This window comes from Vanellus vanellus (assembly GCF_965231255.1).
Source record: "Vanellus vanellus genome assembly, chromosome: 24".
Lineage (NCBI taxonomy): Eukaryota > Metazoa > Chordata > Aves > Charadriiformes > Charadriidae > Vanellus > Vanellus vanellus.
Window position 1 is genome coordinate 6,754,756 of NC_138929.1, and position 21,323 is coordinate 6,776,078.

The 21,323-nt window shown below is 52.3% G+C and overlaps 1 protein-coding gene across 1 annotated transcript; it reads right to left on the reverse strand.

Moving 5' to 3' along the window:
- Positions 1 to 2,523: 2,523 nt before the first annotated feature.
- On the reverse strand, positions 2,524 to 2,817 carry LOC309681208 (feather beta keratin-like; the record flags this gene model as incomplete). The annotated part of the gene is made up of 1 exon (XM_082495047.1): positions 2,524 to 2,817. The coding sequence occupies one exon, from the start codon at positions 2,815 to 2,817 to the stop codon at positions 2,524 to 2,526; it is 294 nt and encodes a 97-aa protein (XP_082351173.1).
- Positions 2,818 to 21,323: the final 18,506 nt, after the last annotated feature.

A 21,323-nucleotide genomic window follows, 5' to 3' on the forward strand; every position in this document is an offset into this window, starting at 1 on the left:
GAAAGGCACTCAGCCTCTTCAAAGCGTTGCTTCAAATGACATTTTTGAGCACTAAGACTAGAAAGAAAGAGAGACAGTAGAGATAACTTTACATCCCTTCAAGTGCTCGGAACCTGGAGCTGCTTACATCAGCTGCTGTCACAGAATGAGAGAATCATGGAATGGTTGACGTTGGAAAGAAGCCCAGGAGGTCATCTGATCCGCATGCCCTGCTCAAGCAGGGCCACCTGATAAGTTGCCCAGGACTGTGTGTAGGTGGTTTTTGGATATCTCTAAGGAGGGAGACTTGGCAAACTCGCTGGGATACCTATGCCAGTGCTGAGTCACTCCCACAGCACAGTGCAATGTGCTGCCCCCTCTCCAGGGCACAGGACACTGCACTGATCACATCCACAGAAGGGTTACCCCATTTTGGTCAGTCGAGTTTTAGAGCATTTTCTTCAAAGGAAACAGTTCTACGCATCATTTCTCCTGTCAAAAACTATAACTCTGCGGGTTTCTTTATTGGATATGAACAGATAAGAGCAGATTTCACATTCTTGTTTCTTAAGGTGTAAATCAAGAGGATAAGCAGGGAAGTAAGAATGATGTAAAGAACAAACACTGCTCTGTCTAGTGACCATTTTGAGGACATTTCTCATGCAGAAGAAGACACATGAGCCATAGAATGAGGTCACAGCTGTGAAATGGGAAGCACAGGCAGCACAGAAGCACAGGAAGAGGCAGCTCTGTGCCTGCCTTCTGCACAGCAGAGCCACAGGGTGGTTCTCGCTCTGCACCTGTAAGAAGTGAGCATGAAGAGGAAGCAGCAGAGGGTCTCATCACCAGTATTGAAGATGATCGTGGCCTTGTAGGCAGACGTGCCAGCACAAGACATGCCTAGGAGAGCTGGTGCATCACCGAAGATTGGTGGATGTGCTTGGGCCCACAGTAAGCCATATGAGTATTGCATGCAGAGAAGGAGACGGGGAAACGGCAAGCCATGTCCCTGCCACCAGCCAGACACACACATCCTGATGCATGATGGCCGCATAGTGCAGCGGGGTGCACATAGCCAAGCAGTGGCCATAGATGATGAGAGTGTAGAGGAAGCATTGGTCCCTGCCTAGGAGCTGAGAGGAGTACAGCTGGGATGTGCAGCTGTGGAAGCAGAAGGGTATGCCCCCTGACCTGAGGAAGCCCTCCAGCACCTTTGGAAGTAAGACACTGGAGAAGAGAGACTGAAACTTTTGGTCTTCAATCATTCTGTGATGAGTGATGTTTCCCTCTCAGTGGAGGACATGCGTGTGTGGATTTCCATCCTTGCACTTGTAAGTTTTGCCACGTCAACTGGATTTTCATATAGGAATTAGGATATGAGAGTGTAGTGGTGACCAAGAGACATTTCCAGCGCTCAGAAGGGGTGACGTTTACATGTAAAAAAATCCTCTGCCCCACCCCTGCCATAATGGCAGTCAATTCCTGAGCAGAAATTCTCAGGGGGGACCAATGAAGCAGTCAAGAGCTCTGCACCTGCCTTCAGCGCTCCTGGGAAGTGCACCCAGTACCCTTGCACTTGCTGATCTTCCCCTTCTCCTGCATGCTCTGTATCAGAGCAATTTCATCTCCTTCTGAAATACGTTGTTTCACTGTCCCCATTTCTGTGCTGACCACTCTCAGATCCCACACACTTAGCTTGATACATTCAGCAGCATGGGCAACTTTTCCCTGTTGATGCCTCCAGGCCATGGCCCATAGAGTGGGAGGTGGAAGGGAAATGTCATCCCAAAGGCTTTTTCCTGCATTACCACTCCTGGTATTCTGCAAGCAAATCACCTTCCAGAGCCCCACACCCGTCACCCCACCACCCCACAGCAGCTCTGGCCATAGGAAGAGGAATGCTCTTCCTCAAGAGCTCATGGATCTGATGAGCCCTCAGGACCTCCTGCCTTTCTGGGCATTTGTTAGCTGACACAGAGTACTGCAAGGCCTGATGGTCACTGATGGCAGAGGAGCCAGGGATGTCTTCCTCAACTCAAGGAATGTTTGTGCAAAGAGCAGCCAATGCAGGGTGTCCAAACCACCCATTTGTCTGTGAAGGGAGAAGGGTCTCTTTGAGCCCTCACCTGCTTCCACCCCTTCTCCTTTGGCAGCCTGGGGAGAGGGAAGGAGCACATGGACACCAAGCTTGAATGCAACAGACCTTTAATGAGGCAAAAGAAGGAAACAAAGTGACTCCAAGTGGCGGCCACCAATTCATGGAGACGCAGGGGCAGCTTTGAATCTGCGATCCTTGGCCGTGGAGAACTTCCTGCATCATGTCTGTCTTCCTGACCGATATAGAGAGAGGAGACAGATGGTCCCCACCAGGCTGGCTTTGGGGGAACCTTGCTGCAAAAGGGATGGGAAGCAAACAAGGAAAAGGGAAAGAAAAGCAAAGCCATTCAGCTCTACTGAAAACAACACAGAATGGATTGATCCTATGCCCAGCACCTTGTTCTGAGTTCCTCGAGGTGTCTCCCTAGGGCTTTCCCAGCATCTTGATCAGAGGAGGCACCTTCTGCCACTGTAGCGGCTGGAAATGCCAGAGAGGTCGCAGCACCCAGAGGTGATGGGAACTCCATCACAGCTGAGGATGCTGCCAACGGCAGCAGAGGTGGAAGATCCCACAACGGTGTTCTGTGGGAAGGAGCTGAGGATGGGTCCGGGCAGGGTCACCACCACAGGAGAGGGCTGGATGACAACAGTGGAGTTCTGGCACTGCCTGACACAGGGCTCATTGCAGCTGTTGGCCAGCGGGGTCGGGCCGCAGGGCCGGCACTGGTCGTAGCAGGACATGCCTTGAAGTTAGAGGTGCACCTGGGAGAGAGGATAAGGAGGAAGCAGAGCACAAGGGTGGGTGAAGAGCAGCCTGGTTACCCCATCACAAAGGAGACAAGGCCACTACTGAGTGGGGAGATGGGAGGTGTTGCAGGAGCCACACAGCTTTCATCACCCTACAAAGAGCAGCCTCCACCAGGGAGGCTCCTTCCTAGTGCATAATCCAAAAGCGCCCTCTGCCATGTCCCAGCCTCTCTCTATGCAGACCTTCTTCCTGCTTCCCTCTGTCATGAAAAGAAGACCCAAAGCCCAGGACAGGATCTCATTTTGGAAGAGGAGGACAAGGGGTTTCACACTCACCTGGTTCCCAAGGAGAAGCAGGCAAGAGAAGTAGATGAGAGAGCAGGGGCTTGGGCTGGCTTTTATACCTGCCCTTCATGGCCGCAGGACCAGAGACACCCTTTGCAGAGGTAACAATTTCCTGACAATCTCATCTTGAATGCAAACCATCAAAGCTAATGATATGGGCTGTGCTTTGGTTTCCAACACTGCTGCCTTTTCATTTCCAGATTTGTGCCATGCCCATTCCCCTAAGAAGGCTTCTTTTGAGCACAGGGATGAAAGGCCCCAGGATTTCCAGGGCAGGAATGCAGCAGTGCAGGCAAAGTCTCAGCTGCAGTGCAGCATGGGTTCAGGGCAGAAAAGACACCTCTGCCTTGGTCACTGTGTTGGGGCTGTTTGAAATGTCATTCTCAGGAAGAAGCTTCAGCCTTCCTCAGCTTGATGCACATGAGCTCCTGTGCATGAGGACATACCCTATCTTTGTCTTTCCCTCCCTCCTCAGCTCACCCCAGTGGTCACTTGTTGTTGTTGCCTCCCCAGGTGTGTGCGTTGTGCTGTCAGTTTTTGACCCCATCCTGCCTAACACTGCTCTCAGGAAAACATTCTGGCTGGTTAGGACTTGTCCCCACTCTGTGCAGTGCATGAATGCACAAACAATGGCATGGGCATGTCTGGGTCCTTGTGCTTCCCCAGAGTGTTCCAGCCATGTAGCAGGTGTCCCAGCTCTCCTCTGCAGAGTCCACAGTTGGTTTTGTTCCTACATGTCTTCTTGTCTTGTGTGCATATATGTGCAGTTGTGTTTCTGTGGATGTACTAAAGGAGCACAAATTTGTGGATGACTTGATGCTGGTGTGCATTAGTATGTGTATGTGAATCATTGCATGTCTGTAATCACAAGGCAATGTGCCGCTCATGGTGCGGAAACTCCCATGAGCACCACAGAGCAGCAGGTTCGCAGGGTCAGAAGGAGCGTGAGTGCAGCTGAGTGGTGATGGCACCAGCCTGTTGGAGACCTGTCCAGGGAAGAGGCCCTGAAATGCAGCCCCTGTCTCCTGAGTCCTCCTTCTCCTGCCTCTGCAGAGCTCACACTCCACTACTGCCCATTTCAGGCCCCAAAAGCAACACTTTCACTCCACTTTGTATCCTTAGTTGCATTCAGCGTAACACTACTGGGAGAGCCTCAGCAGGGCTGGCATTCCCCGCTCCGTGCCTCTCCAGGCCAGGACACAGCTGCTCTCTCCATCATCAGAGAGTTCAAAGGATGGGGGTTGCTCTGGGCAAGAGGAAGGCTGAGCAATCCTGTCAATCTTGTGCTGGCCATGTCTGAGTGGATCTGCTACCAATGCACTGTTGAGTGTGTCTGGGGTGGGACATAGCAGTCCCTCATGTCCACGACAATGCCAAAGGGACTTGTGCTCTTCACAGACCTGGTGCTGTGCCAGGCAGGGGCCAAGACCTTCTCCCAAACAGTCATTGAATGCCACAAACACAGCATCTGATATCACTGTGCTGTGAGCGGAAGAACAGGCTCTGTAGATTTCGGACCAAAGGCCAAAGGACTGATGACAGATTTGTTGTTCATGCCCAGAATGTTCCTGTCCCACATTGGGATCTCAGTGTGAGTGCCCAGCAGCTGCTTTTGGGAGGGAAGGGATGTTGGGTTCAAGACCACATCCCCCACAGACAGCTGCTGTCCCACAGGGTTGTCCGGTATAGACCCTCTTTCTGACAAGGGCTGTGCAGAGTGGGGAAATTTTCTAAGCCCGTCTGCCCTCCTCAATATCAGTCAGCCTGAGCTCCCATCCGGCTTGGAAAGAGTAGAGCTGAAGGCTTCACCCTTCCCTTTTGACACCTTTATGAGATGAGTGCCAGGGAGCTGTGCTGGGAGAGCTCAGCCAGGGCAGATTCCCCTCTCCATGGAGCTGCTGTTTCTGAGCTGAGGCTCTAGTGTAGCCAAGGGCCAAGCTCATTGCTTTCTCAGGAGGTAACAGGCCCTGTGGAGAAGGGAAGGGCAGGGGAGGGCTGTACCTGAATTTAGCAAGACATTTGGCAGCATCTCCTGTACTACCTTTATGACCAAATTGGTGACAAATGGGTTGAGTGGAATGAGGTGGGTGGAAAATGGGCTGGACTACCAAGCTCAGAGAGTTGTGCTCTTGGTGCAAAGCCCAGCTGACTGACACTTAAGAGAGGGGGTCTAGTAGTAGGGATCAGTCGTAGGACCAATACTGTTAAAAGTTTTCATGAACACCATGAAGAGTGGGGAATTGGGAACTCCCGGTATGTCTGTAGATAACAACGAGAGAGGGGAACGGGTGATAACCCAGGGCGGGGTTGGTGTGGTTTTGGGGTGCCTTGTCCGCGGCCAGCAGCAACAGCCGACCCGGCCCCGCCGGTGGCATAGGGCTGAGCCCCGGGACGGAAAGGAGAGGAGAGGAGAGGAGAGGAGAGGAGAGGAGAGGAGAGGAGAGGAGAGGAGAGGAGAGGAGAGGAGAGGAGAGGAGAGGAGAGGAGAGGAGAGGAGAGGAGAGGAGAGGAGGCGGCGCGGCCGGAGCAGAGAGCCGGGGCTGGCGGGGGACAGCGAGGCGCGGGTGGCGGGATGCGGCGAGGACGGGGTGCAGGGCTGGCGGGGTGGATGGGGGCTGGGGCTGTGCCCGGGCTCTTCCCCGGGGACCCGAACGCCACCTCTGCCCTCTCCTTCTTCAACGGCTCCTTCCCCCTCCTGCCTATCTCCCAGTCTTTGTACTCCTTTGCTGGACCCTCTGAGTCCATTCTTAGTATTCTCCCCACTTCTCTGCCGCCTCTGTCAGTATGAGCCTGCTTGCATGAACCGCGGCCTTTCCATGCACCTTCTCCTTCCCCTGTGCATTCGGCAGGTATTTTTACCCCAAATATAGCCATTTCTCCTTCACTGTAACAGCCCCTCTCCCTGTCTACTCCTCCTCTCTTCCACCTGCTGCCCAGCCACCCATCTTCTGACCCATCTCTCCATTCATCACTAACAGCTCTCCCTATTCTTCTTCCCTCCCTGCACTCACCCACACCGGGATCATGGGCACATGTCCCCATTCATTCCAGACTGGTGCTATCTCACTGCCACACTTCACTGAGACGCACCTTACTCTCCTGTCTCCTCTTCTCTCCATCCATCCTTCCATCCAACCGTGCACCTTGCATGCATCTATTTCAAAGTCCCTTCCAGACTTGTCCCCTTGCACCACTCACCCACACCAAGGTCACTCTCCATCCATTTAGCTGAGCACATTGTCCCCATTTATTCTGGTCCGGCTTTATCCCACTGCCACTCATTTTGATGATTTCTCTGTGAAAAGATCCATCAGAGCTGGGTGAGCTTTAGTGATTTTTGCCCTGTCCTTCTCTTCTCTTGGCAATGCATAGAGCCCAGGTGCAGCAGAACCCATCGGCAGAGACCACTGAGGGCACCGGCATCAACTTCAACTGCTCACACCCCAGCATACAGACCAGGGATTTAATTTACTGGTACCATCAGTTCCTGGGCCGAGGCCCCGTACTCATCACGTGCAGTCACAAGGACTACAAAGCAGTGCAGGACCCCGTGGGGCGGCTGTGGGTGGCGGCAGACCGCCGGCTCACTTCCCCCACTTGGGATGGGGAAGAGTCTTCCAATGAAGAGTAAAAGAGAAAACTCCTGAGATTAGGCAAAGGCAGTTTAATCGGTAAAGCAAAAGCCACATACACAAGCAAGGTAAAGCAAGGAATTAATTTACCACGTCCCATCGGCGGGCAGGTGTTCAGCCATCTCTAGGGCTCCATCACACATGACAGTTACCTGGCAAGACAAAATGACATAACTCCAAACGTGCACCCCTTCCTCCTTCTTCCCCAAATTTAAATAATGAGCATGACGTCATATGGCATGGAATATTTCTTTGGTCAGTTGTTATTAGCAGTGCTGGCCATATGTCCTCCCACCTTCTTGTGCTCCCACCAGCCCGCTTGCTGTCAGGGCGGTGTGAGGAGCAGAAAAGGCCGTGATTGCTTAGCAACAACTGAAAATACTCGCATGCCATCAACATTGTTTCTCAGCCCAAAATGAGAACATAGCACTGTTGCATAGGCAACAGGAATGCTTCTGGGCACCTATTCTCAGGCAATGGCACCCAAGCACTGCATGTGGAAGCTCAGCTGGAGGGTGCTGACTTTCCAGCTTCATCCAACCCTATGAATTGGAGTCTGACGCTCATGAAGCATCAGCCACTTCACCTGAGAAAGCCCAGGGGTTTGGTTGTTGTCCCACTGCTGCTTCAGCACGGTGTGCCTCTCCCAAGTGACGTGGGTCTGGTCTGCTTGCCCTGTTCCAGTCTCTGCATGCCCCTATTGATCTCAGAGGGCACTAGGCAACGTTGATGGGAATCAACAGCAGCCCTCATTGTCCTGCACTCTGCTTTGTCTCATGTCCTGGGGACATTTCAGGTCCTGCTTTTGGTTGCTCTCCAGTCCTGCGGGCAGCACCCACAGACACAGTTCTCCCCCAAAAGCAAGGAATGCCGAGCATTGATGGATACTGGAGGATAGGCTCAGTGTCTTTCTCCAGCCTCAGTGGACTGTCCCAGGGATTTTCCCAAATGCCACAGAGAAAGAGGGCACAGCTGACAAGGGTGGGCATCAGCCTGTCCTTGGGCACTGGTGCCTGGGCCTGGCTGCAGGTCTAAAAGCCCAGTGCCCAGGACAGATGGATATAGGAGAATTGCCTCCAGAAGCAGCACTGCTTCGAGAAGTGAGGAGGAGGCATTCAGTCCTGACTCAGTCATCCCGTTTGGAGAGCTTGACACTCATTGAAATCAGTCCCACACTCTCCGTCAAGGTGTGTCTGCCATGTTGATGCCTCCTCCTTCTGAAGTGGTCCCATGGACTTCCTTCCCTGTCAGGGTGCAGAAAGAAGAGCTTTAAGAACGTGATGCATCTCTTCTGAAATGAAAATTGTAGGAAGGGGAAAAGCAAGTGCCCTTTGGAAGTGCTGATGTCCTCCCAATGAGTGTAAAGAGAGAGTTGGTGCCCAGCCAGCACTTGACAGCTCTGCAGGTTGGGGACTTTGCCAATCACATTAAAGTGTTTCCACAACAAAGCCCCAAACGGGTGGAACAATAGACTGTGAAAGACTGCTGTGGGGTTTTAGATGTGGAAATGCTCAGATAGGTCTAGTGTAAAGCATAAGAATATGAATATTTTAAATTAAAAATTAAAAAGTACATTCAGACACATGATAGAGAAAGGAAGGGGAGTGTATACACTGTTGGCTGTCTTATGCCAGGAATAGTGGCTATAGGTAGACATACCAGACATTGCCCAATTTCATCTTGAATCAGAGCATGAGTCTGTGAAACAGCTGCAAGGATGGGGCATGGATGCATCCAGAAAATATCAGCCTAAACAGAGAAATACATGCCCATTTCTCAAAACAGTGAGCCACCTCCTGGGACTTCTTTAGGGGACTCAGACAAATCCCTGACAGAATGAAGGACTCCACGAACTGGAACTACAAACCTGTGGGAGGACCACTGCTCTAGCGTTCATCAGGGAAGTGTTTCTGCATGGGGTTTGTGAGCCTTTCGAAACACTGGTCTTTAAAGCACTGTGAGACATCCTGAGTGTACCCAGGAGGGAAGAGAGTGAGGCGGGAGCATTAGAATCAAGGCTCAGCCCAGCCTAAGATGGCTGTGAGGTGAGCGAGATGAGCTCAGTGGGGAACTGGTGTCTTCTCATTCCCAGTGATGCCCTGGTGCACTTACACTTTGGTGAGGAACTTGTGCAGGGTAGAAGTGATGGGAGGGAGGGGATGAATATGTTTGCTCCCATGAGGCCCTTTGAAAAGCCACTTCACTTTTTCTGGAAAGGCCACCCAGAGCTTGCTTCACTTCTTTGTTCCTGAGGGTGTAAATGAAGGGGTTCAGCAAAGGAATTACAGATTTGTGAAAGGTATTGAGGACTTTGTTCAGATCCAGCGAGTTCTGCACCAATGGCTTGGTGTAGAGAAACATGACTGAGCCATACCAGGGGGCCAGCAGAACAATTATGGAGACGAGGAAGGTCACTAGCTCCACAGGCCATGTGTCACTGCAGGAGAGGGCAAGGCAGGAATCTGTTTCACAGAGGAAATGACTGATGACATCTGGCCCACAGACCATCAGCCTGCACGTCAGGAAGACCAGAAGATGGATGGCCTGAAAGCTTCCGAACGAGGAGCTCAGCACCAACTGAGCAGAAAGGACACTTTTCATGAGGGAACTGTGTCTCACGGGTCAGCATATTGCTAAGTAGCAGTCATAGGCCATGACAGACAGGAGAAAACACTCAGTGGAGCCTATAGAGAGAAGAAGGAACAGCTGGGGGAAGCAGACATGGAAAGAGATGGTGTGATTAGTCCCCAGCATGACTTCTATGGCTTTGGGACCAACACCCATAGTGTACCAGATCTCCAGGAAGGAGACATTCCAGAGGAAAAAAGTACTTTGGGGTATGGAGGTTGCTGTTTATCCACACAAGTGCTATGATGGATGCAGTGCTTGTTACTGTCAGGGAGTACGTCAGTGCAAATACCACCAGAAGGGAGACCCTGGAATACCAATCGTTTCTCATGGACTCCTGGCCTTGTATATTTGCTTTCTTCCATATCTCAGCAGGGGAAGCTTTTGCAAACACATCCATTTCCTCCACTGACATCTGCTTCTCAGATGGCATGGGGGAGAGAGTAAGAAGAGTAAGAGTGAGAAAACTCCTGGGTTGAGGTAAACACAGTTTAATAAGTAAAGCAAAAGCTGTGCACAAAAGCAAAAGAAAACAAGGAATTCATTCACTACTTCCCATCAGCAGGCAGGCACTCAGCTATTTCCAGGAAACATCATGTCTAATGGGAGAACAAAACCCATAATTCTGAATGCCCCCTCCCTCCGCCTTCATTCTTCTTCCCCCAGGTTTATATACCAAGCGTGATGTCATATGGCATGGAATATTCCTTTGGTCAGTTGGTGTCAGCTGTCCTGACTGTGTCTCCTCCTGACCTTTGGTGCACTCGCAGCACACTCACTGGTGGGTGGGTATGAGGAGTGGAAAAGGCCTTGACTGCTTCGCAACAGCCAAAAAGATTAGTGCGCTGTCAACAGTATTCCCATCCCAAACCCAAAACCTAATACATAGGGCTCTCTCTTCACACAGGCCAATTAAAGAACAGCGAGACAGTTCTCTAAAGTGTGGCCAGTTGCTGACATGTGGGAGGTGTGTGAAGTAGCCATGTCTCAAGAGACTGGAAATGTCAAGTATTTGGTGCTGGATATTAAAGTGGTCTTGAAACCTCCAGGGTGGGAGATAGCTAAAGGCAACTGTGGACAGTGGAATACAGTGCGAGTAAGGTAAGGGATTCACCTACCTCATTTCCGAGCCCCTAACCACAGTTAAGGCCTAAGTCTTCAGTCTTCACGTGAGTGAAGATGCAAGTAAAGATCTAAGCGCAAAGTCAGACAAGACATGAGTAGGGGGAAATTGTTCTCCTGTCTCTCCAGAGCCAGTGTCTCCGGGTGAGCTACATCTTTGCTCCATTGATGATCAGTGGAGAGAAATAGGCACTATGAAGACTCAGTTCATCCTCTCTCATACCCATCAGGCAATCTGTGCCTTACAAGCACCTTTTTTTTTCAGCTGACACTCAATGTAGACTACACAGCTGGCTTAGACAACACACACACAGACACACAAACACACACATGAGCTCTAGGCATCTAGAGCTAGTGAAGAAGTCTCACACCCAAAGAGAGGCTTTCTATGCTGTCAAGGAACACCGTACAGGTGTTGAACTTGACAGATGCATCTTCTGCAAGTCCCGTGTCCATGGTGTCCACGTAGTTGAGGTGAGCCTGATCTGTGCTTGGTGCAAGGAGGAAGTGCCCAGCTTGAGCCCATTCACCCACACAAAGCTTCCTCCCTGCTATCCATCTGTCCTCGAGTACCTTGAACATGGATATGGGGTTTAACCATGGCATGAGGGTGCTTGGAACGCAAATAGATATCCGCTGATTGCTTGGGGTCCTAGTGACAACAGGAAAAGGGATGATGTACTCGATGCCTGTTTCTCCTCAGTTGTTACTGGTATGGCTTCCCCTCAGGCCTACCACATCCTTGAGCCTCCCCACAAACTCTCTGGGAATGAGGCAGCACCTACAGTGTAAGTCTTGCCATGTTGATGGAGGGGGAGTTACAGCACAACTGGGTGGGCACCTGGTGGCCAGTCAAGGTCAATACATCACAGGCAGGTAAAGCAAGGAGAGCTGGCCTAGAATTGCCATAGTGCCCACAAGATTTCCATGTGCCTCCTCAACATCCTGCTGGGTAGGTGCAGTCAGGAGTTGGTCACCAGAGTAAAGGGACCTCACATAACTGAGGGATAGGCTGCACTCCTCCTAGTGCTGGGACACAGTCTGCTGGGAAGGCAGGGGACTGTGCCCATTCCCCTGAGGCAACACAGCTTTGTTTACGGACTAAGCAGGGTTCCTGAATGGCCATTTGTCTGCTGGACAACCCCAGCTTCTAACAATGGCTTACTAGTTGGAGAGGTGTCAGCATGTTGTGGGGCAGCCAGTCCTGCTCTGAGGCTACAGCCCTGGAGGGAGGGGACCACACAAAATGGGGGGCACAATCCTACCCACTGCGACTTGAGCAGATATGGGAGGAAACCTTTCACCCACTGGATATTAAAAGTCTTTCCTGCTAACAGATCATGTGCTGGCATATATTTCGGGGCACTCTCAGAGCCCGCCCCAAGCTGTAAGCTGTGGGCACCCTCTGGCTGCAAGGCTAGAAAAACTTTTTGGGACAAGTCTTCTGTACCTCCCTCACCCTGATTCTGTTAACATTCATCTCAGGATTCCTTGGGTAATGGGGCAGACTTCCATGAATTAGCCCTAAGCTATGTGCTGTCAAATAAACATTTGTAATTCAGGGCACAACATTGCACAGAGGTCCTGCCCATGAAAGGGTTCCCCCAATTTGATCAGTCAAGCTTTTAGAAGATTTTCATAAAAGAAAACATCTCTATTCATTATTTCTGCTGTCAAACAGAAACAATGTCCACATGAGAACTTCATGCTGTACATTTAGATACAGGCAAGGACACCCAGGCAGTGCAATCACTGGCACTGACCAGGAGCTGCCTACAGGCGCATCGGTTCCAATCGGGTGGCTGAGTTTGTCCTCTGCCCAAGGGACTTGAGCAGCACAACACAGCTCTGAAGGCCAAGCTTCGCGTGTAGCAGAGCACAGCAGAAGCGTGAGCCTCACTAGGTTATCTGTCACATGGATCACTAGCACCTCAATGCACAGTGCCCTTTAGTTGGGGGCCACAGCATCCTGCCAGTTTTTTCCGTCACACGAACAAGCGCCAGATCTTGAACCTGCTCAGAGCAGCTTTCGCATTCTTGTTTCTTAGGGTGTAAATCAAGGGGTTGAGCAGAGGAGTGAGAATCACGGATCAATGTAAAGAACGGGCACTGCTTTGCCTAGTGACCATTCTGAGGGGGCTCCCATGTGGGTGAAGACACGTGGGCCATAGAAACAGGCCCCAGCAGTGAAATGGGAAGCATGGGTTGAGACAGCTCAGTGCCTGCCTTGCGCACAGCAGAGCCCCGGCATGATTTCAACCACCATCAAAAAAGAACACCCTCTGGCAACAATGCCCTTTCCCAGATCTCCTTGGTTGCACAGCCAAACTGGAGGTCATGCCAAGAACCTGTAGAAGTTCTCTGGTAGTGCGTTGGCCAAAGGACATACTCATCTGACAGAAGTAAAGCTACCTGTCCCTCCCCTACACAGACGATTGCAGATGGTGTTATCTTTGCGAAGGACCTGAGGTATCTTCTGCTTATTGCAAGGTTTAGTGCAATAGGGTTGGGAAGTCCACCTGTGCTGCTGTTGATTATGGGTATTAGTAGTATGCTGAGGGAAAAAAGATTTCAGAGATGCAAGTGAAAAGCCATTCTACAGCTTGTGGCCTTCAGTCATTCAGAGATATGAGCCTTAATTCCCTGTTGACGGAGGACATGGGTGTGGGGATTTCCATTCTTCCACTTGTACACTTTTGTCAAGACATCTGAATTTTCATGCAGGAAATAGGATATGAGACTGTCGTAGCTGCTAAGAGACATTTCCAGTGATCAGGAATGGTGAGATTTACATGTAAAGTAAACCCTCTTCCACCAGAATGACAGCCAATTCCTGAGCACAAACTCTCTGGGAGGACAACGAAGCAGTCAAGGGTTCTGAAACTGCATGCAGAGCTCTTGCAAGTGAACCCAGTGACCTCCTCCTTGCTCATCTTCACTGTCTTCTACATGGTGTGTATCAGAGCAATTTGATCTCCCTCAGAAATACGCTGTTTCTCTGTCCTCATTTCTTTGCTGACTGCCTTCACCTCCCACATCCTTAGCTTAAATTTGATCATTGGAAAATTCAGCAGCATGGGTGACTTTTCCCAGCTATTCCCGACTATGCGTGCTGGCCATGACCACTAGATTGGGTGGTGGAGGGGGGAGGAAGGTGGAGTAGCAGCTATGGGCCATCCCAAGGGCTGTTCTCTGCTTTACCACTCTTGCCATTCTGCACAGCAAATCACCTTCAGGAGCCCCCACCCACCCCCTGCCACCCCACAGCAGCTCTGGCCATAGGAAGAGGAACATCCTTCCTCAAGAGCTCATGGGGCTGATGACCCCTCAGGGCCTCCTGCCTTTCTGGGTATTTGTGGGCAGAGACACAGCAGGGCAAGGCCTGATGGTCACTGGCAGCAGAGCAGCCCAGGATATCTTCCTCAGCTCCAAGGCATGGTGCTCAAAAGAGGAGCCCCTGCAGGCTGTCCCAGCCTTCCACTCCTCTGTGAATGGAGAAGGGTCTCCCCCTTCCACCCAGAGCAACCCCTTTTCCTTTGGCAGCATGGGGAGTGTCCACAGTGGGAAGGAGCGCACAGAAGCCAGGCTTGAATGCAGCAGAACTTTAATGAGTGAAAAGAGGGAAACAAAGTCACTCCAGGTGGGGGCTGCCAGTTCATGGAGTCCTGGTGGCAGCTGAGACTCTGCAGTCATTGGCCATGGGGAAGATCTTGCATGATGTCTGTGTGCCCCACAGAGGGGCATAGATGAGACAGGTGGTCTTCACCAGGCATGCCTCAGGGGACCTTGCTGCCAAGGAGAAGCGAAACAAAACAAAGAAGAGGGGGAGAAAGGCAAAGCCATTCAGCGATACTGCAAACACATCCTTAACCTCGATCCTTTGCCCAGCATCATGTTCTGAGTTCCTCGAGGTGTCTCACTGGGGATTGCCCAACATCTTGATCAGAGGAGGCACCTTCTGCCACTGTAGCGGCTGGAAATGCCAGAGAGGTCACAGCACCCAGAGGTGATGGGCACTCCATCACAGCTGAGGATGCTGCCAACAGCAGCAGAGGTGGAGGATCCCACAACGGTGTTCTGCGGGAAGGAGCTGAGGATGGGTCCGGGCAGGGTAACCACCACGGGAGGGGGCTCAATGACGACAGTGGAGTTCTGGCACTGCCTGACACAGGGCTCATTGCAGCTGTTGGCCAGTGGGGTCGGGCCGCAGGGCCGGCATGGCAGGCACTGGTTGTAGCAGGACATGTCTCTGGGCTGGAGGTGCACCTGGGAGAGGAGCAGGGAGGAAGCAGAGCACAAGGGTGTGTGAGGAGCAGCCCTATTACCCTGTCACAAAGGAGACAATGCCACTACTGAGTGAGGAGCTGGAAGCTCATCCAGGAGACTCACAGTCTTCATCACCCTGTAATGCGCAGCCTGGCTCAGAGAGGCTCTCTCCTAGCGCATAAACCAAAACCCCACTGCCACATCCCAGACACTCTCTAAGCAGATTTTCTCCTCACTTTGCTCTATCATGACAAGAAGCAACAAACCACAGGACAGGAGAGAGACAAGATCAGGTGAGATGTCCATTGAGGAGAGACCTCACTTTGGAAGAGGAGAAGGAGCTTCACACTCACCTGGTTCCCAAGGAGAAGCAGGCAAGAGAAGTGGATGAGAGAGCAGGGGCTTGGGCTGGCTTTTATACCTGCCCTTCATGGCCACAGGACCAGAGACACCCTTTGCAGAGGTAACAATTTCCTGACAAGCTCATCTTGAATGCAAACCATCACAGCTAATGATATGGGCTGTGCTTTGGTTTCCACCACTGCTGCCTTTTCATTTCCAGATTTGTGCCATGCCCATTCCCCAATGGAGGCTTCTTTTGAGCACGGGGATGAAAGGCCCCAGGATTTCCAGGGCAGGAATGCAGCAGTGCAGGCAGTTTAAGTGCTGGATGGGTCAGAGCTGGCAGGTGACATCAGCCTGGGTCACCGTATTTTGAACTGTTTGAAGTGTCATTGTGAGGAAGAACCTCCAGCCTTCCTCAGCTGGACACCATGGGCTCCTATGCATGAGGACCTGCCATGTCCTTCTCTTCCCTTCTATCCTCAGCTCACCTCAATGGTCACTTGTTGCTGCTTCCCCAGATGGTTTCACTCCACTTTGCATCCTTAGTTGAATTCAGTGTAACACCACTGGGAGTGCCTCAGCACGGCTGGCAGTCCCTGCTCTCTGCCTCTCCAGGACAGGACACAACTGCTCTCCACAGTGCCAGAGAGTTCAAAGGATGAGGATTGCTTTCTGGGCAAGGGGAAGGCTGAGCAATCCTGCCCACCTCGTGCTGGCCATCCCTGAGTGCATATGTTGCCAATGCAGTGCTGGTGGTGTCTGGGGCCGGACACAGCCCTTCTCTCATGGCCATGTCAATGCCAGATGGACTTGTTCAGCCCATTGACCTAATGCCCTGTGAGGCAGGGGCCAAGGCCTTGGATCAAACAGGTACTGAATGAGAGGAACGTGAAGCCTGTTGTTGCGGTGCTGTGTGTGGAAAGTCAAACCCTGTGGCTTGCACAGGAAAGCCAAAGAACTGGTGACTGCTTTGGACTTGAGCCAACAAGGGCCTTCATGCTCCACACTGGAATCTCAGTGCGAGTGCCCAGCAACTGCTGCCGGGAGGGAAGGGATGTTGGATTCAAGACTGCATCCCCACAACCAGCTGCTGTCCCACAGGGGTGTCCAGTATAGACCCTCTTTCTGACAAATGCTCTGCACAGTGGGGCATTTTTCTAAGCCCATCTGCCCTCCTCAATATCGGTCAGCCTGAGCTCCCATCCAGCTTGAAGCAGTACAGCCGAGGGCCTCACCCTTCCCTTTTGACACCTTTATGAGATGAGCGCCAGGGAGCTGTGCTGGGAGAGCTCAGCCAGGGCAGATTCCCCTCTCCATGGAGCTGCTGTTTCTGAGCTGAGGCTCTAGTGTAGCCAAGGGCCAACCTCATTGCTTTCTCAGGAGGTAACAGGCACAGTGGAGAAGTGAAGGGCAGGGTAGGGGTGTACCTGATTTTAGCAAGACCTTTGACAACCTCTCTTGTGCTGCCTTTATGACCAAATTGGTGGCAAATGGGTTGAGTGATAAGGTGGGTGGAAAATGGGCTGGACTACCAAGCTCAGAGAGTTGTGCTCTTGGTGCAAAGCCCAGCTGACTGACACTTATGGGGGGGTGGTCTAGTAGTACGGATCAGTCTTAGTACCAATACCGTTTAATGCTTTCATGAACGCCATGAAGAGTGGGAAACTGGGAACTCCCAGGATTTTCTGTAAATAACAGCCAGAGGGGGCAATGGGCACTAAGCTTCGGACACGGCTCCTTTTCAGAAGACCTAGAACCCTCTACATGAGACACCTGTGGACTGTGGAAGAGGAGGGAGGATCATGGACTTGTGAGTCATGATGCCAGCTGGGGAGAGAAGCTTCCTGACAGCATGCCTTTCCTTTTCCAGTGATGGCTGAGAGGATCCAGCAGAACCCCGGGCTCTTTCCTTCCAGACCTAGATTTGAATGTCCAAGTTTCCAAGGAGACATTTTGAGAAAATAAGAGCACTGTCAAAACAGCCAGCACTTAACAGCCAAAACTTCACGCCATGCCCCGGTGTTGCGCCGTTCCCGTTGCCCCTTGGCTCCTTCAGGGCACCGGCGTGGCCGTGGCCGAGGTGCCCGTGCCGGGGACAGCCTCTGCCCGCACTCCCGCACCCGCAGTGTCGCTGCGGGCAGCGCCGCTCCGGCCGGGCTCTGCCGCGGCGCCGCCTTCCTGCTCGCTGCGCGCTGCCAGCCGCTCTTCCCGGGGCCGCTGCCGGCCCTTCCCGGGCCACTGGGACGGCGACCCCGGGGCGGGGTCGGTGTGGTTTTGGGGTGCTTTGTCCGCGGGCAGCTGCAACACCCGACCCGGCCCCGCCGGTGGCGCAGGGCTGAGCCCGGGGGCGGAGAGGAGAGGGGAGGGGAGGAGAGGAGAGGAGAGGAGAGGAGAGGAGAGGAGAGGAGAGGAGAGGAGAGGAGAGGAGAGGAGAGGAGAGGAGAGGAGAGGAGAGGAGAGGAGAGGAGAGGAGAGGAGAGGAGAGGAGAGGCGCGGCCAGAGCTGAGAGCTCCTTCCCCTGTGCATTCGGCAGTTATTTTTAGCCCAAATATAGCCCTTTCTCCTTCACTGTAACAGCCCCTCTCCCTGTCTACTCTTCCTCTCTTCATCCATGAACCCATCCCTCTTTTCACCCATCTCTCCATGTATCTAACATCCCTAACCCCCCCTCCCACTCTGAGACACCTTTCTCATCTCCCCCTCTGATTTCGTTCATACTTGCAGGCACAAGTTTGCTTTCCTGCACTGTGCCCTTATTCCATACACCCACTCATCTCCGTGTGAAATCAGCATTTATTCTTCTTCAGAATTCAGCCCACCGTCCTTCCCTGGAACACACCATCCATCCATACATGTGACTTTCACTCTGTCTCTCCATTAATCCGTATCAGACCTTTTTGCCTCCCTCCACACACCCACATGAGGATCATGGGTACATGTCCCCATCCATTCCGGACTGGTACTGTTTCATTGCTACACTTTCTAAATATTTCTCTGGGAAAAGAATGATCAGAGCTGGGTGATCTTTGGTGATATTCGGCCTGTCCTTCTCCTGTCTTGGCAGTGGCTGCGGGCAGAGCCCAGGTGCAGCAGGAACCGTCGGCAGAGGCCACCGAGGGCATTGGCATCAGCATCAACTGCTCACACCCCAATATACAGTCTTATGACCACATCTACTGGTTCCGTCAGCTCCCGGGCCGAGGCCCCGCATTCCTCGTGAGCGCTCTTAAGGACTCCAAAGTGGTGCAGGACCCCGCGGCGCGGCTGTGGGTGGCGGCAGACCGCCGGTCCAGCGGCCTGTGGCTCGCCCGGCCCCGGCGCGGGGACGCGGCGGTGTATTACTGTGCCCTGGGAGCCACGGGGAGAGGAGCCGGGGCTGCGGCCGGGCACGACCCGCCGTGGGCGGGGCCGGGCGTGTGTGTCGGGGTTGGGGGGACAGCCCCGGGCGGGCCCGGCAGGGGGCGATGCCGCTCCTCTCGCCGGGGCCGCCTCTCCCCGCCCGGCCCCGCCGCGGGGCGCTTCCCCCGCCCGCCCGGCCCCGTCCGCGGCATCGGGCCAGCGAGGCCCTGCGCCCCGGGGCCGGTACCGGTCGCCCGGACACAGCAGAGAGTGCTTAGAAGTGCCCTACCTGCTTGTCCACTTCTTACTCTTTCCTCAGCGTCCACCAACGACCACTGGTGGAGAAGAGGGCTCTTGGTAGGAGACATGACTGCTCTGGTGGCTTTACCTCCTCGCCCAAGAAGCCCAGGAACAAAAAAGTCTTCCTGGTCCTGCATGTGGGGATCAGGGAAACCCTCAACATGTGAGCAGTACACATCATCCAGGCGCTGGATAACATTCCCTGGTACACCTCTTGAGCTGTTCCCTTGCTTTTCATGTCTCCCCTCCAGCTCTGGTGTCTCACCAGTGCTGTGCTGGGAGGATCCCTCTATCCCTGAGTTCCTCTGGTTTCTCTGCCCAAGAGAATCCTGCTTTTGGCTGCAGTTCTGGCCTCTGGTTTGTCCCTCTATTTACACATTTCTTGTTATGCTTAGTCTGTTTTGGAAAGCAAAGAGCTGGCCCTGGAGAGCATCTGTGGTGGAAGCTGACAAAAGCAGGCATGGTGGCAGGCCACCCTGGTCTAATTACTGGAGTGATGCCAGCTCAGAAGGCCATGACAGCAGATGTTTGCAGTGAGGCCTTGTGAAGTGACAAAGAGAGCTCAGACTCTCTCCCTGGAGAAAAATGTGTCTGTGAGGAACTGGAGGGTGGATGAGAACCCCCTTCCCACCTGGATGGAGTAAGAATAATAAGATTTTGAGCTTACACTGAAGCGGAATTCTGGTCTGTCTTCATGCTCAGTTGAACACAAACACCTGTTAGGGTGGATTCAGGATCTTGCAGGGAATGCAGGACACCTTGGGAAAGGAAAAAATGAATATTTTGGAATATGAAGGTGCAAAGTAACTCATTCCAGACTGACATTTCAATCGACCTGGGTGCTTTTTCACAGTCATCATACATCTGAAACTGATTGCTCATTTGGCCAATCCTTCCCTTTTCCTTCATTGTTGTACCTTCTCAGGTGTCCTGGAAAGTGAGTGCCATGGCTTAGTGTTGCTGCAGTTGTTTCAAGGAGACACATCAAAGACAAAGGTCAACATGGGGTTTCCTCCTAGAGCCTCGACTCAAAAGACCCAGTTTTCGCTAAGGACAGGAGCTTTTCAGTGTCTTCAGGAACTCTCACTCCTGAGTGAGTTGAACAGAGGCCACTGTAAGGGCGTATTGAAGTTGAAAGCGCCCGGTTGTCACATCAAGTCCCCTTTTCTTTTCAAAGGGAAGAAGAAGTGAAAGCGAAAGTGATAAACAAAGCACACAATGCCACCAATCTCTCAGTAAGTGACAAGTGAGACAAGGAGGGATCCCAGAGCTCTTCAGCCTCTAATTGATGGGCCATTAGGAAACTGCAGGTGTGGCTTTGACGTGGGTAAGGCTGAGCTTTGGAAGTGACAAGAAGTGACAAGAGGAAGATGAGGATGATGGAGGTTTGAGGGGGGTACTGTGGGATACGGCAACGCTGGTTACCAGCAACTGGATGGAGCAGGGTGTGTGCAGCAAGGTCTCAGTGCCAGCAAGTGGAGAATAGGCCTCTGGTGACAGGACGGGTCGGTCTCTGTGCCAGCAGCTGGAGGGACTGGGGTGTGAGCAAGGTCTGGGTGCTGGCAAGTGGAGAAGGAAGAAGGTGTGACAGGGCTCACAGCTCTTACTGTCAGCAAGTGGAGGGACCATGTTTGCACATCTATGTGAGAAGTGAATGGACCAGTGACTGCAGGGACCTCAGTGTGTTTGTCATTGCTGGGAAAGAGGGCCCAGACTGCAGGCAGAGCTATTAGGTGAGCTGAGGGTCTATGCTGATATTTGAGGGATGCACAAATGTGGGTGTGCTTGGGACTGCAGAGGGTGAGGGGATGTGGGTTTTTACTAGGAGGTGGATGTCACAGAGGGACTAGTTAGATTATGAGAAAAAGAGAGAAAAGGTGAGAGAGCTGGGCCCCTGTTCAGCACTGAGAAGGGAAGTCTCAGGGGAGATCTCATCAGTGTGTACAAATATCTGAGGGGAGGCTGGGAAGAAACCGGAGCCAGGCTCCATTCCATGGTGTCCACAGAAAGGACAAGAAGCATTTGGCACAAACTTGAACAAAAAAGGCTCTGTCTGAACCCCAGGAAACTCTTTTTCCCCATGAGGTACTCAAAATCTGTCTGGACATGGTCCTTTGCCAGCAGCTCTAGGTCACTGTTCCTGAGTCGGGGTTTGGACCCACTGACCTCCAGAGGTCCCTTCCCAACTTAGCAATTCTGTGTTTCTGTAACAAGTGACATGAGGAAAAGCTGAGAAAACTGGCCTTGTTCAGCCTTCAAAAGAGAAGCTTAAGAGAGAGCTTTTTCTGACACTTAACTGGAGCATGAAGGGTCAGATGGAGCCAAACTCCATTCACGAGGAGAGTGACAGAGGGAAAGATAATGGACATGGTCTGGATCAGGGGAAATTCCTACTAGAAATTTCAAATTGGGTTGGGTTGGTTTTTTTTAATGATGAAGGTGGACCATGGGTGTAGATACATCCCAGTAAGATTGGGACTCTGGCTCCACAGAGTGTTGAGTAAAATACCATTAATTGGAAAG